This window comes from Rhinolophus sinicus, chromosome 17 (genome assembly GCF_057876585.1).
Source record: "Rhinolophus sinicus isolate RSI-liver-muscle chromosome 17, RSI-T2T, whole genome shotgun sequence".
In the NCBI taxonomy this organism is placed as follows: Eukaryota; Metazoa; Chordata; class Mammalia; order Chiroptera; family Rhinolophidae; genus Rhinolophus; species Rhinolophus sinicus.
The window spans coordinates 130790360-130807503 of NC_142517.1; the positions used below are offsets into that span (position 1 = coordinate 130790360).

General features: G+C 36.3%; 1 protein-coding gene across 1 annotated transcript in view; it reads left to right on the top strand.

Annotated features, from left to right (window-relative positions):
• Positions 1-15402, top strand: part of UBXN4 (UBX domain protein 4) — a 34316-nt gene extending 18914 nt beyond the window's left edge. The window contains exons 7-13 of the mRNA XM_019731152.3: positions 2056-2110; positions 2889-3053; positions 3771-3898; positions 8240-8342; positions 10081-10212; positions 11175-11374; positions 13109-15402. Of these exons, the coding sequence (XP_019586711.2) occupies positions 2056-2110; positions 2889-3053; positions 3771-3898; positions 8240-8342; positions 10081-10212; positions 11175-11374; positions 13109-13247 (922 nt within the window). The 3' untranslated portion in view covers positions 13248-15402. The remainder of the gene's footprint in view (positions 1-2055; positions 2111-2888; positions 3054-3770; positions 3899-8239; positions 8343-10080; positions 10213-11174; positions 11375-13108) is intronic.
• The last annotated feature ends 1742 nt before the right edge of the window (positions 15403-17144 follow it).

The following is a 17144-nucleotide window of genomic DNA, read 5'->3' on the forward strand; positions in this document are numbered from 1 at the left end:
TTTTTTCTAATTCTATTTTTTTTTTACATTTATTAGCTAGCTTTCATTCTGTAGAAAAGGGCTTTGATCCACCTCTTCCTATTTTCCACTTTCCCTTTTTTTCAGTCAACTTCTTATTGGACACCAGCACTCAGATCAAGAAATAGACAATTACCAGTGCACTTCATGCACTGGGGGCCTTAATTACTGCCTCCCTCTGACAGATAACCACTCTCCTGAATCCAACAGCACAGATGAGTTTTACTGTTTGTGAATATCATAATAGAATCTACCACATGCATTTCTTTGTTTGCTCTCGTTTGCGCAGCGATGTATTTGTGAGGCTCTTCTGTTGTTGCTGCCGCTGGTGGTAATAGTGGGTATGCTCTTATTGCTCTCATTGCTCTCGTTGGTCTGTTATTTGACTGGACCACAACTTATTATCCATTTTACTGTTGCTGGATATTGGAATTGTTTTCACTTTGGGGTCGTTATGAATAGGGCGCTATGAACATTCTTGTATGTGTCTTGGTGAATATATCTTTTGCGTGTATTTGTAAGAGTGGGAATTTCTGGGTCATAGATACTGGCCAGTTTCCCAAAGTTGTCATACCAACTTGTAACTCCCTTCAGCAGAAAAATGTTTTACAAATCCTTTTCATGTTACAAAATGTGTTACAGTTTATTTCTCTTATGATTCTTTTTGGTGCATAAATTGCCCCAAATTTGGCTAGTAGAATCCCCTTCATGCTGGGTCTTCTGTCCTTTTGACATATGTCTTGTCATTCTTTGAGCACCCCCTTGATTTCTGGCACAAGTTGTACAGCTGAGTTTTATAAAATGCATACGAGTACACTTGTGTAACCCAAATCCCTCTTAGAGAAAGTACCATTATTTTTTAATTGAGACGTAATTCACATACCATAAATTCACATGCCATAAAATTCTAAGTATAAAACTCAGTGGGTTTTAAAATATTCATAAGGTTGCGTGAGCATCACCACTATCTGCTTTCAGAATCATTAGTTTTTTTGTTTGTTTGTTTTATTTTTTATTGGGGAAGGGGAACAGAACTTTATTGGAGAACAGTGTGTACTTCCAGGACTTTTTTTTCCAAGTCAAGTTGTTATCCTTTCAATCTTAGTTGTGGAGGGTGCAGCTCCGCTCCAAGTCCAGTTGCTGTTGCTAGTTACAGGGGGCGCAGCCCGCCCACCCTTGCCGGAGTCGAACCGGCAACCCTGCCATTTGAGAGGACATGCTCCAACCAACTGAGCCATCCGGGAGCTCAGCGGCAACTCAGCTCAAGGTGCCGTGTTCAATCTTAGTTGCAGGGGGCGCTGCCCACCATCCCTCGCGGGACTTGAGGAATTGAACTGGCAACCTTGTGGTTGAGAGACCATGCTCCAACTAACTGAGCCATCCGGGAGGCAGCTAAGCTCAAGGGGCCGTGTTCAATCTTAGTTGCAGGGGGCAGAGCCCACCATTTCTTGTGGGACTCGAGGAGTTGAACCGGCAACCTTGTGGTTGAGAGCCCATTGGCCCATGTGGGAATCGAACCGGCAGCCTCCGGAGTTAGGAGCATGGAGCTCTAACTGCCTGAGCCACCAGGCCAGCCCCCAGAATCATTAGTTTTTAATTGATGAATTTCTTCCAGTTGGGAATCAGTTTTGGCATTGTTAGTTTTTATAAATGCTAGCCTTCAGTTTTTTGCTTTTATTTTAAACAATTTTGTACCATATTGCTTTTCGCTTCTGTGTAAGAGGTCAAGCATTTGTAAGCCATTCATTTATGTATTTGAAGATGTATATGGGGGGAAAGGAACTAATAGTCAGTAAGAGGTAAGACACTTAGAGCTGGAGCCACGCTTCTGATGGGCTTCCATGAACTCATCATGGGTTTCTCTAGGGATCAAGGGCCAGGCAGATAAATGACCACTTTTCTTTCAGGAGCTTTTTATTTGTTTGTTTCTACATTTCCCCGTTTGTTTTTAGCTAAATAAATATCCTAAATGTTTATATTAATATGATGTGTCTCAGTTAATGTATTTTTTTTTTAATTTTAAACTTTTGAATACAGATTAACCAAAAAACTTGAAGAAAGGAGAGAAGAGAAGAGGAAAGAAGAAGAACAGGTAAAGTTTGTGTATGGAGCATTGTTTTACTCTTCCATTAGATGAGGGAACATTTGATTGAGTTGGCAGACCTAAGATGGCTTTTGGTTGTAGCTCAGCGTTGCAGCACAGTGAAGGGAATTATCTGTCTTCTGTGGTACGATCATAGTGTACTTTTTTGTGTGCTTTTTGTAAATTTCTAGGAATAAATTGGTTTATCATTTCTCCGTCTGCAGTGAGTCTTACATTAAGTCTAAAGAGACTTGAACTAAAATTATTTTGGTTTAAAAAAAAATATTTTGGTTTGATGCAGATCAAATTTTTAGTTCCTTTTTATGAAAAAGTAGATTGTAGGCATTTTGCTGAATTTTTCCTCGGGTGTTGCTGCATTCTAGTGCACCATTCATTTTTCTCACCATGTGTACCTAAACTGCATCATCTCTTTCGGGTGCTAATATAGGATGGTTATCGTTTCTTCAAGCCACATAAATGACTGCCTTGTTGTCTTTGGAGGGTAACATATTTACCTTAGGAGCCAAAGACCTATATTTTGTTTATTTTCAGATTACATTGATCACATCATAATCTTAATAGAACCACTGGAAAAGATTTATAAATTGATAGACATTTGACCATTAACCCATACTGTTAAAGTCTACTGATGCCTTACGTTTTATGTAGTTCTTTTGTTCCTTTAGTTGTACCCAACACCTAGCTTTCCCTGCATACAGAATAATATCTTGGGCAAATTATTAAATTATGTTTTTGGCTCATAAAACTTACTTTCTCTTTAATTCAGAGAGAGATTAAGAAGGAAATTGAGAGGAGAAAAACTGGAAAAGAAATGTTGGATTATAAACGAAAGCAAGAAGAAGAATTAACGAAAAGAATGTTAGAGGAAAGAAACAGAGAAAAGGCAGAAGATAGGGCAGCTCGAGAGCGTATAAAACAGCAGATTGCGTTGGTAAGTATTAAGTTTATTTTTAATGCTTAACTCTAGAACATTTGTGAAATTTTTTTCCATGCGTAGTGGTTTTGGTTTATTACCAGACAGTGCACACAAAATAATAGTTTTTAGTGACTGAAAGAGAATCAGTTCCTTTTACTAGAAATTGTATATTGAATTAAAATACAGTTAAGATTAAAATTGAGATGATTTTTTTCAAAGTAATTTCTCTCTGTTACCAGTAGTCAAACAGTAGTTTTCAAAGATTCCCTAGAAAAGAAGCTAAGAATTGGTTACTTAGTAGTCAGTCTCCTCTAGTCGCAAGCATTTTTGGGGGGTGACATTCAAAGGTTTTAGACACATCAAGTAGGATCATTTTGCAACAACTGCTTTTAGAATTGAGCAGATGTAATGCATATGAAAACCATGCCTACCTTCATATTGTTTGTTCATTTGTTGATTCAACAAATATTTACCTACCATGTGCTAAACCTTGTTCCAGGCTCAGGAGGTACAGTAGTGACCAGAATCAAGTCCTTGTTTTTTTAATAATAACTCTGGTCCCTGGCAGTTGATAAAACTAAAAAAGTTCCAGATCCAGAGTGATAAAGAGAACATATGAGTGTGGCTTTAAGGAATTTCACACATGTATGTGTTTGTTCCTTGTGTTTGGAAATGCATAAATAGACCATTCTAGCAGTGAAAGATAATTAGCGTCTAACAATTGTTTTAAAGGATCGAGCAGAGAGAGCAGCTCGTTTTGCAAAGACAAAGGAAGAAGTAGAAGCTGCTAAAGCTGCTGCCTTGCTGGCCAAACAGGCAGAAATGGAAGTCAAGAGGGACGCTTCTATAAGAGAAAGAAGGTACTTTATTTCCTGCTTAAACATCTGTGTGTACGTGGCAGCTGAGGAGAACAGTTGTTGACTGTTTTTTAAAACTGATGTGTGCTGTGGCTAAAATAAGTAGTTCCAGTAGGACATACTGACCAGTTTGGCAGCTGCCAATGGTATTTGTTATTGAATGTGAATTTACAATATAACAGTGCTAAATACAGACAGACAGTCCCCAACTTACGATGATTTGACTTAGGATTTTTTGACTTTACAGTGGTGTGAAAGCGAGAAGCATTCAGTAGAAACTGTACTTCAAATTTTGAATTTTGATCTTTTACCTGCCTAGCGATGCGTGGTATGATGCTGGGTGGCAGCAGCAAGCTACAGCTCCCGGTCAGGCATGCTTTCATGAGGCTAAACACCCAATGCTCTGTATTCATTATGTTAGAGGATTTTGCCCAACTGTAAGTGTGCTGAGCACATTTAAGGTAGGCTAGGCTAAGCTATCCTGTTTGGTAGGTTAGGTGTATTAAATGCATTTCGACTTACGATATTTTCAGTGTACAATGGGGCTTATTGGGACATAACCCCATTGTAAGGCAAGGAGTATCTGTAAATGACTTTTAAAAGAGGGCTCAAGAAACCTCTTTTAAAAGACAGCAAGCACATACATCAAAATGATTATAGTGATTATCTTGTGTATTAGGAGTCTTTAGTTGTCAGAATCTCGAGTCACATAGGATGAAGCAAAAGAGGGAATCCGTGGGGTCTGCCATTGAGAGTCCCAGTGATGGATGTGGTTAGGCATAGTTAGATCCATGGGTCTAAAGGGTAATATCAGTAAAGCTTTTTTTTTTTTTCTCTCTTTTTAATCTCTTCATTTCTTTTGGTTTAGCCTCATTCTCAGAGAAACCCCTGTTAGGAGAGCCCAGGGCCTCATGGAACTTTCAGGATCTTGAGTTCCTGATCCAGAGAGGAGAGATGAACCCTTTCTCCCATAACCCATGTCATTCACCGAGGAGAATTCTGATTGGCCCTGCTTGAATGGTGTGGCCACCTCCAGACACAACTGCTATGTCTGCTTATATGGGCTGTCTGGTTGGGGTAGTTGTTAGCCCACCCCTCTGGTGAAAGAGGTGGAGGAAATGTTATTGATAATCATACCAGAATATAGCAGGGATAAGGCAGTTCCCAAAACAAAAGTATGTTACAAAGTCAAAAATTCAGATTTCCAGTACATCCTATTTGTTGGATTGTGGTTAATATTTATTTTTCTTCTCTATACTTTTCAGTATTTTTCATATTGGGAAATTAACAAGCATTACTTTCGTAATCATAAAAAATACTTTTAAAAAATTATTTCCAAAATGAATAAAATACTTATACTTAATAATATTAAGTCTTCTGATCTATGGAACACAGAATGCCTTTCTATGTATTTAGGTTTTAATTCTTTCAACAGTGTTTTCTAGTTTTCAGTGTACAAGCCTTATACTTTTGTTAAAATGACAGTACTTCTTCCCAAACTAATTTATAGATTCAACACAATCCCTATGAAAATCCCAGCTAATTTTTTTGTCGAGATTTTTGCAGAAATCTGATCCTAAAATTCATATGAAAATGCAAGGGACCCAGAATAGTCAAAACAAATTCGAAAAAGAACAAAGTTGGAAGGCTCAGGCTTTCTGATTTTAAAACTTAACTACAAAAGCTACAGTAACCAAGACATTGTGGAATTGGCATAAGGATGGACATACAGATCACGTAATAGAACTGAGTCTCCAGAAATAAACCTATGCATTTATGATCAACTGATTTTTGAAAAGGGTACCAAGACCACTCACTGGAGAAAGAATAGTCTTTTCAACAAATGGTGCTTGGACAAGTGGATATCCATTTGCAAAAGAATGAATTTGGACCCTTACCTCACACTGTATAAAAAGTTAACTCAGAATGGATCATCTATCTAAGTTTAAAAGTTAAAAGTATAAATTCTTAGGAAAAAAAAAAAAGAGGTGATCTTATGGTCTTGGAATAGGCAATGGGTTATTAGACATGACCAAATAAAAGCACAAGCAACAAAAGAAAGCAATAGATAGGTTGGACTTGATCAAAATTTTAAAAAGTTTGCTTTAAAGGACACCAAGAAAGTGAAAAGGGGGAGGGAAGACAAGGTGGAGGGGACTAAAAAGTACAAATTGCCAGTTAAAGAATAAGTCATGGGGTATAATGTACAGCATAGAGAATGTAGTCAATATCATCGTCACTATGCATGGTGACAGATGGTTACTAGGCTTATTTTGGCGATAACTTCATAAGGTATATAAATGCCTAATCATTATGTGGTACACCCAAAACTAATATAATATTGTGTGTCAACTATAATTTAAAAACAAATTTTAACAAAACGAAAATAAAGTGAAAAGAGAACCCACAGAATTCGAGAAAATATTTGCAAACCATGTATCTGATAAGGACTTATATCTAAAATAGAAGAAGTCTTACAACTCAACAGTAAAAAGCCAACAATCCAATTTAAATATGGGAAAAGGATTTGAATAGATATTTTTCCTGAGAAGATAGACAGATAGTCACTAAACACATGAAAAGATGCTCAACTTCATTAGTCATTAAAGAAATCAAAACCACAATGAGATACTACTTTATACCCTTTGGGGTGGCTACAATTAAAAAGACAGATAAGAAGTATTGACAAAAGTATAGAGAAATTAGAACCCTCAAGTACTGCATGTGGAAATGTATAAAAGTGAGTCACTCGCTGTACAAAATAGTCTGGCAGTTCATTTAAATGTTAAGTAAAATTACCATAAGATCTCCTAGGCACACACCCAACAGAAATGAAAACACACCTACACAAAAATTTGCATGCAAATTTTCAGAGCAGCACCTATTCACATTAGTTACAAAGTGGAAACAATCCAGGTACCCATCAACTGATGACTTAAGAAAGAAAAAGTGGTATATCCATACAATAGTTATTTGACAATAAAAAGAAATGACATACTGATACATGCTTCAACATGGATGAACCTTGAGATACTATTTCATACCCTCTAGGATGCCTACATTTGAAGAGATAGCAACAAGTCTTGGCAAGGATGTGCATCATTGCTGATGGGATTATAAAATGATGTAGCCACTTTGGAAAAACAATTTGGCAGTTCCTCAAAGTGTTAAACATAGTTATCATATAATCTAACAATTCTACTCTTAAGTATATAGCCAAGAGAATTGAAAACATGTCCACATAAAAAGCTGTACTTGAATTATAGCAGCATTCTTCATCATTGCCAAAATGTGGTAATAATCCAAATGTACATCCATTGAAGAATGGATAAACAAAACATAGTATATCCCATACAGTGGAATATTACTCAGCAATGAAAATGAATGAAGTACATATGCTACAACATGGATGAAACCTGAACACATAATGGTACATTAAAGAAGCCAGTTACCAAAAAGTCACACATCGTATGATTCCATCATATGAAATGCCTGCAATAGGCCAATCTACAGATACAGATGCCAGAGTTAGGTGAAAGAGAAATGGGGGAGTGCCTCCAAATAGGTTTGGGGTTTCTTTTTAGGATGATGAAAATGCTATAGAATTAGATAGTGGTGATGATTGCGGCACAACTGTTTTATTATTTTATTTTATTTTTCAGATTTTTTTGGGGAACAGTGTGTACTTCCAGGACTTTTTCCCAAGTCAAGTTGTTGTCCTTTCAGTCTTAGTTGTGGAAGGTGCTGTTTAGCTTCAAGTTGCTGTCCTTTCAGTCTTAGTTGTGGAGGGCACAGGTCAGCTCCAAGTCCAGTCATCGTGTTCAATTTTTCGTGCAGGGGGCACAGCCCACCATCCCTTGCGGGAATTGAACCGGCAACCTTGTTGTTGAGAGCTCACACTCTAACCAACTGAGCCATCTGGGAGCTCAGTGGCAGCTCAGCTCAAGGTGCCGTGTTCAATCTTAGTTGCAGGGGGCGCAGCCCACCATCCCTTGTGGGAGTCGAGGAATTGAACTGGCAACCTTGTGGTTGAGAGCCCACTGGCCCATGTGGGAATCGAACCGGCAGCCTTCGGAGTTAGGAACACGGAGCTCCAACCACCTGAGCCACCGGGCCGGCCCCGGGCACAACTGTTTTAAAAGCCAGTTAATTGTATGCTTTAAAAGGGTGGATTTTATGTTATGTGAATTATATCTCGATAAAGCTGTTCTTAAAAAATACAAATGAAAAGATCTGATGTTGTGAAAACTATTTTCATTGCATATTTTCACTTTCGTCTTCGCTAACTTTTGATATTGTTTGTGAATATGTAAAGATTCTGACTTAAATTTTCTTCTTTCATAGCACCATTGCAAGAATTCAGTTCCGTCTTCCTGACGGTTCTTCATTTACAAATCAGTTCCCTTCTGATGCTCCTCTAGAAGAGGCAAGGCAGTTTGCTGCACAGGTAAATTATGTCCTGAGTTATAATAAAGGTACATGAATAGGCTTTTAAAATGTAGGATGGAAAATTTTTCCAGCAGAATTTGAAGAATGTGACTAAGTCATGACCTGTCCCCAGGAGGGAGGCATAAGACACCTCTGGGGTGTTGAGCTTCTGTGCCACATGGGAGCAGCATGCCTGCTTGTCACGCAAAAATAGGAATTTGCTGATATTGTAGAATAGGCTCTGGAAACTTCATTGCTTGGTACGCTCCAATGGAGTAGTGAAAAGCAAGTGATTTTCCAAAGGTCTAATCTGAGGGAGCTGTCTCCTGTAAAAAGGACGCAGTTTTTCTTGGTCCTCTCCACATTTCCGGCAGGTTGCTTATAATGCTTTGGGGCTAGCCATTTTCCCACCAATCTGCCAGTTGTCTATGCCTAAAGATCAATAACCTTTATTTGGCAGCAAGTATCTTCCTCAGGAATTTACTTCCACAACGTGATGTGGCCTTACTCTGAATGGGTGTGACATTTGATATTTAGAGAATAAGCTCTGAGTAACTTTCAATTAGCTTTTATTTTCTGATTGATTCCTTACTCACAATGTATTCTAGGCAGCAGATGTCCTTTAGGATCTAGGCTCATTATATGTACCAGTATTTGTCTCACATGTCACTTCAAGGGTAAAACCAGAGTTCAGATCTTTCCACTAGATCTCTTCTCTGCATTTAGTTTGCTACCTCACCGATGCATCCCAAGAGAAGGATACCTATAAAGCTGTCTGCCTTCCTCTACTGGTGAGCTGGGCTGGACAATATAAACATTTATTTTGAGAACTATTTCATCTAAGCTTTATAGTATAACCAACCCAGATAGTTGCTTTTATTCTTCTTTTGCCTTGGAACCCCACTTGGGGCCTCCGAAGAGGGGTACCCCTGGCCTGAGTCTTAACTGCTTTTGCCACAGGTAAGTGGGACAGGGGTAAGGGGGTATGTATGAATCTTTGATTGCATCAGTTCTGTTAGAACTTCACTTCAGTAGAAGGACCTAATTTTGTATTGGGGTCTGTCCTTGTATGAGAGTGAGAACCAGGGGTATGTGGAAGACCTGCAGTGAAAAATTAGAAACAACAAAAGTATTAGTCTCTTTCTTTGGAATCTTCTGGATAAATAATTGTCTAATATTTGCAAGTATAGGCAGCTTAAAATTGCGAGGGCGATTGTGATGCTGCTCAGTGTAATTTCCTGGATCTGGGATTATATATACAGTGTGAGCTGATTATGGACCACTTACTTTTTGGGATGAAGAGGCAAAAATTCCTGATGTTATATATATATGAGAGTAATTCTGGGCTAGTCCAGATTTTTAATAAGGAATACCTATAGTCCAAATGTGTATTTGTGAGATATTAATGTAAGTTTGCCAAAGATAATTAAAACTCTCATGGTAAATTGCAGCATACTTTAAAGAGGTATCTGATTGTTCATTTTTATTCAGTTTATTTATATGGTGTTAGGTACTATATTCTTGCTATTTTATGGTCATTTTTGAGTTATAAAAGCTTTTAAATACTATTTGGATTTGACAGCTTTCAGCTACTTTTTGAAGCACAAAGTTTTTAATGTTTTTTGCGTTTACATTTAAGTGAACTTTTAAAATTAAGTCAGTTTTAATGAAAGTCATTTTGGATGCATATGAATATGGAATATCTTATTTTTAAAAGGCACCATTGTAATGTTTTTAAATTTATTGTTATGTTACAGACTGTTGGCAACACTTATGGTAATTTTTCATTAGCAACCATGTTTCCCAGGAGAGAATTTACCAAAGAAGATTATAAAAAGAAATTATTGGATTTGGAACTTGCCCCAAGTGCTTCAGTGGTACTATTGCCAGTATGTATTTTTTCCTCATATATATACTTTTTTTTCCTCACAGTTCTGTTTGTTGTACTCTTGATTGTTGCTTTTAATTAGTGGAAGGAAGGTGAAAGGTATACTATGGATAATTAAAATCCAAAATTATCCAGAAATGTTAGATCAATTTATTGTTCCATAATCCTGTGCTTTATGTATTTTGATTGCTAGTGAGACACTAAGTAACAAATAGTTTAATTTTCAACTTTTTTTCCTCACCTATTTTCATGTACAAAAAATGACCAGTAGGAGAACAAAAGAAATGCAGAGTAATCTACAGATTTAATGTCTTTTATTTGTCTATGACTCTCTTGTTTACCAAGTTTTTAAAAAACATTTAAACATAAAAATAACGTTAATTTTTAACATATTAATCCCATTTGATCCTTACAACAATATGAGAAAAAGAGGCTCAGAGAGCTTAAATGACGGCCAAGGTGCCACCTTAAGTGCTAGAGCTGGGATGAGAGAGCCTGGGTCTGCTATGTCTGCCTCTGTAGTTTTCCCTGCCCTGACCTAGAGCCCCACACCTAAAATAGTTATCCCTCTAATAATCAGAATTAATTACATTCACTGAGGTTTGAAACTTCCCGCCTTTTTTTAATTATCAAGAAAAAGATTTTTCTTAACAAAGTTACTAATTTCAGTACAAAAGTTTAGTTCTCTTAAAAATAATTGGTTCATTTCACTGAGAACTACTTTCTGGTTCTACGTTATAATTACTCCTTTTTAAAAAAAAAACCACCAAAAAAAAAACACAGAGCTCCAGGAGTCCCAGAAGTTTGTGTACATTTGTAAAACAGCAAAAGTTGGTAATTTTCCCTTTTTGAAGTAAACTAAAATCAATAGGACTTTCTCAGATAGAAGATTCACCTAGAACCTTGAGTGTGATGTGATTGGGCTGATGTAGTCTTTATCTGGGTTTATTCCTTAATTTTTAGGCAGGAAGACCAACTACATCCGTGGTACATTCTTCCAGCGGAGACTTCTGGGCCTTGTTGGGGACAGTACTCTACCCATTCCTTGCCATTTGGAGACTGATAAGCAACTTCTTATTTAGTAACCCTCCTGCACAGACCTCAGTGAGAGCAGCGGCTTCAGAACCCTCAAACCTTGCATCGTCTAGCAATTCAGAAAAAAGGTATCTGTTTTCCCCATTTGCAAAATATGTTAGTAATGCCCAATGCCTTAGGCAGAATGACGGGTACTTTGCCTTCTTTTATAAGGGAAAAAACCCAAATGTTCTGAAGAGTTATTATATCGTCTCTCTTGGGATGCTCACTTACCTGAGTTTTCTCAGCCATCTTTCTAAAACTTAATCTATGGAAAGCTACTTCACCTCTTCTGGTTTTATTATTTCATTTATTGAATTCTCTTCATCCCATAATTATAAAAATAGATTTTGTTTTTTTAGGTCCAAATAGTAATATTTTTCTTGTTAGCCATGTTTTGTCTGACAAGATATTCCATTAATTTCTCACAGTCATCTTGCATAATTTCTTTAGCTGGATTGTACTTTAGAGAATTTTAACCCTTGTGGTTCTTTGATCTGCTGGTTGACCATTTTCTCTGGGTCATTTAGAGAAGGGCCAAACTGAGGAAACTGGATATTCACTTGAAAATGGAGCCTTCAAAGTTATTTGGACTAGTCCCTTAACCAAGAGGCCTTTTATTGCACATGGCCACAGTTAGAATGGTAATACTAACAGACAACACTAATGATTTAGCTCATACTTCTGTTAAGATTTTGCATATTTGAAACAGGTTAACAGGAAATATTTTCCTAGAAGGTGAGATTACACTCCTTTCTAATAGCACAATGTTTAATAATACATACCTACTACTGTTAAAACGCTTAGGCCGTTAATAGGCAGTATAGCAAATCGTCGCACCAATCCTAAGTGATAAGTAATGAAAATCCTTGCCTCTGTCTACTATCAGAAAGGAGATGCCTAATCTTGTGTCCCACTAGTAGTACCTCTAGATGAAGATTCATGTAAATATTGTGATTGGGCTAAGTTAGCTTTTATCTTGATTTCTTTCTTAACTAGTAGGCAAGAAGACCAGTTATATCTTTAGCACATTACTCAAGTGGGGACAGTGGGAAATTCTTCTCTAGTCTTAGAACAGTATTCAAATTAGCCCTTGTTTGTGCTGAATTTTAGAACTCTTACTGAGCACTGGGTGGAAGCATTTAATTCTGAATTACTATACTATAGGATAGCTTGCTGTTGTGTGGGTTTTTTAAATTTTCAAAGAAGGAAAGAGGATTTGAGTTTGGGCAAAGAATGGGATGAATGTACATCTAGGAGTGTAAAATTTTATGTTCCACTATTCGTTTTCCTCTTTTCTTTTTGCTTTCTCTTTCCAACCCTTCAGAGTATTAGCTTAAACTTCACCTGTTTCCTTCCCATTTTCAGATAAATTCCTGTTTTTTCTTAATTGTGCAAATAAATTATTAAAGATTATAAAAGGAAGAAAAACTGCTAATTGACCATGTCTGTAAATTAGGCTATGAATGGAGCTTAGGATAGACTCTAGGGTGCTATGTAAGTTATAAATGTTTTAGTAGCTATATCAGCTTGCATAAATAATAAAGGAAAGATTAGTTGGCAGACAGTCCACTCTTCTAAAGCTTAAAAAGTCATCAAGAAATACATAGAAGTGGAAAATATGATTTGGCTGCGTTGGCTTGGAAAACAGATAAAGTTAAACTGCCAAAAAGGTATAAAGTCTAGTACTGCAATAGTAGACATAATTATCTCCCATGAACTTCCCTTATAGTTGCCTATACTCATGGAATAAAAAAGGAAACAGCTTTGTCTTACTGCTATTATTTTATGTCATCTTGTTTCTCCCTCTTTCGTTATATCAGGGAACCCGTCAGAAAAAGAATGCTGGAGAAACGGGGGGAAGACTTTAAAAAGGAAGGGAAGATATACAGATTGAGGACTCAGGATGATGGTGAAGATGAAAACAACACTTGGAATGGAAATTCTACTCAACAGATGTAGTATGATAAGTACAGTATGTGCAATAATCATTGTTTCTCTGATGATTTAATCAACTAAAATTCAACTGGAGAGGAGGGACTGCTTTATGTTTTCCAACTGATCTATAACTGTTTATTTCTGCTTAGTGGGTTAAAATTGAACTCAGACAAGTCAAGAGATAAAATAACTGGCTGCTAGGTCCTTGCATACGGTAACCAACTACTAGAAACCTTAAAAGAATCAAAAGGTCTTCCACAACCTCCCTTCATCAGCTTTCAGTTTTTCATATACCCATTAGTCCTGTGCTCTCAGATGATCCATTGTGTTTAGAGCAGTTTTGCTCCAGAACTCTGATACCCACACACAGTAACTGGTATGTCACTAATTTCATGCTAAGTCAGAGCATTTTAACTAGCCAATTAGATGATAATTTGTTTTCGCTCATCAGCTGCAAGCAAAATCTTGTAGTTTCTAATCTTAAACATTGAATAAAAAATCTTTTCCAAAAATTGTAATCTTATTTTTGCTTTTAAGTTTTGTTATCCTAGCATCTTTTTGTTGACCGGCTCTGTTGAGGTCACGTGTCTGATTTTTAACCCCCAGTACTGCCCTGGAGCTACCTCAGGAAAGTAGCTGACCACCTTACCTTAAATATCACTGAAGGAAGACATCTTCTGACACATACTGATGCTATGTTACTATCTCTCCTAATTCAGCAAAGCATCACTTTGTTTGCATAATGTTCTGGTCCTTCTTCTCATCAGATTGAAAAAACAGCAATCTACAGCTAGTCCTCACCTTTATACTGAAGTTTGGCTCTCAATAATCATACTTCAAAGACCTAAAGTACTTGTAGTATAGAACAAGAAGTATGGAATAAATTAGGCCTTTTGCTCATTTGGTTATTCCTAAGAACTTTAAAGAGTTCTTTATCTAACTTACATGTTCCTTTACCTACATGTTTTTGGTAGTGGAGTCCACTAAACTAATAGTGTTTGAAAAATGGACTAAGCATGACAGTTCCTCTTTTAACCTTCTGCTTTTAGATTGGTAGATATCACTCTTGAGTGAACATATAGAAGGACTCTATTTTGTAATGGGAAGAAGAAATTTTATCAAAGCAAACTCTCACCTCTGAAATAACACTGACTTTTAAAAATGGTAATAGTCATTGTTAGCAAGGAAACAGTGAGGCTGTGCTGGTAGCGGTCAGAATGAAAACTGGTAGAACCTTTTTGGAAAACATTATCAGAAACCTTAAATATTTTATACTCTTTGATCCAATCATTTTTTCCTAAGGAATGATCGTAAGTGCTGACAAAATTTAGGCATAAATATATTCATTAAGTGTTATTTATTTTAACTGAGAACTAGAAACCAACAAAATGCCTTGTGCAGAAATAATAAACTTTTGATGAGGAGAAATGGTACAATATTAATTCAACAATTCAATTTAATATATATTTATTAAGTACCTGTTATATGTTGGGGGGAAAAAAGCAGGATACAGAACTGTAGGTACAGTATGATCTTAGCTTTGTAAACCCAGTTTATATATAGATACTACTATGTATTACCATAATGTAAAGAAAAAAAAAAAGACACTAAACATTAGCAGTGGTAAGAGTGGTTATATGGAATTTTAGTTCTTTTTTTTTTCACCCTTACAAGTTTTCTCGATTTTCTGCAATGGTCATATTATTTCCATAATTTAAAAACTGAGCTTTAAAAAGAAAAATCAAGTAAGCATCCCATTTAAGGTTTGTCATCTTTAAAAATATGGCAAGCAATATGGGATTTAAAAACAAAATTGTCAAATGGGTGTGACCCTACTAATAACTTAGATACATATTTGCAAAAACTTGGGAGTACCTCAAGTCAGTTTACCTTGAATAAACTCAAATATACATCTTAGAGAAACATGGTTCACAATCTTTGAGTAAGAGGATCTCTCCTCAATTTTATATTTAAAAAAGTATACATAGTAAAGAAAAACTCAAAATAGTACAAAAGGCTATAAAATGAAAATGAAATCTCCCTCTTTGCATCTTACCCCCAGTTTTAGTCCTCTGAAGTAACCTGTATTAACAATTTCTTTTGTAATCTTCAGAACATTTTTATGCATAATAAGCAAATATGTAATCTTTATATTTTAAATAAATGGGATCAAATTATATATACTACTGTGCATCTTGCTTTTTTACTTTTATAGTCTTGAAGATCTTTCCCTGTCAGTACAAAGCTACCTCGTCTTAATAATGGCTGTACAGCATTTTACTTTATAAATGTACCCGAACTTATTATCCATTCTCTGGTGGTGGTCATTGGTTATTATAATTTTTTTTGCTGGTTTTTTCTATTACAAACATTGCTACAATGAATGTCTTTGTGAAGGCATCTTCTTAGCCTTGAGAATATACCTGTAGGATACATTTGTGTAACGTACTGAGTCACAGGGTGTTTGCAGTTTGGATTATAAAAGATGCTGCCAAATTGCCTGCTCTTCAGGCTCATGAGTTTACGCCCCCACTAACGTGTATGAGAATGTCGAGTCCCCATATCCTTACCAACATTGTATTGTACTTCATCGTTTTCAACATGATGGATGAAAAATTGTCTGCATTTTGAATGTACTGTGTTGATCATGAATGAAATTGAGCATCTTTTAACATTGGTCATTTTGATTTATTTCCTGAGAACTGCTTGTTAGTATTCGTTGCCAGTTTTTATTTTGTTTTCCATCTTTTTCTTACTGACTTATAAGAATTCTATGTGTATTAAGAAAATTAGCCCTTTGTCTGACATACGCTGTAAATATTTTCTCCCTGTTTATATTCTGATGAGTATGTTGTTGGTAACTTTTTGCCATAATATTTATGTGGTCATATTTATTATGTTTCTTGATGGCCTCTGGGTCTTAAGTCTTGCTTATATGAGTAAATACCTTTCTCACTTAAATTAATTTTTAAAAATTCATCTATCCTAGTATTCTCCTGGTTTCCTTATTTTTACATTTAAATCTGGGAAGGATCTGGCTCCCGTCCCCGTGCCTGTGATGTCCTTGAGCTCACTTGTTGACCCACCACCATGTATGGAGTAACCCATCCTTCCCACTGATTGGGCATGCCACCTTTGTCATATATGTAGTTGTTCCCTGTCTCAGCTCTCTTTTCCTTTGTTGGTATTTTTGTTCTCTCCTCTGTCTGCTACCAAAGTATTTTTTATAATTAGTTTTATAAAGTTTTAATATTCCCTCCCCCAGATTTATCCTTTTTCTTCGTACAAGTTTATTTAATGTGAGACTTTATACTGTTTTGTCCATGTGCCCCCCAAAAAAGTTGTTGAACTTTGATATTAATTTATGTATAATTGACTGTTTATAATACTGTCTTTCTACCCAAGAAATATCTTCACTGTCAGTTTAGGAACCACCTTCATTCCCATCTGACAAAGTTCCTGTCTATTGATGGAGAAAATTGTGCCCATAGTTCCTGACTTCCAGGTGGGGGTCCATGGCAGTGGAACATTTTCTTAGGAACTTTCTATAGATACAGCAGTTCATTTACAAGAAATAAAATTTCAAGCAGTTGAAAACTACTCTTCTTTTTCCCCAAGTTCTTTCTTATTTTTTTATTTTTCAATCACAGTTGACATTACTGTATATCAGTTTCAGGTGTACAACATAATGATTAGACATTCATATAACTTGCAAAGTGATCACCCCAGTAACTCTAGTGCCCATCTAACACCATACAGAGTTGTTACAGTATTATCGACTATATTCCCTATGTCTATTAAGGTACTCTGCCCATTTATTAATTGGATTGTTTGTTTCATTGATAATTGAGTTGTATGAGTTCTTTATATATTTTTGCATTATTAACCCCTTATCATTGGCAAATACCTTCTCCCATTCAG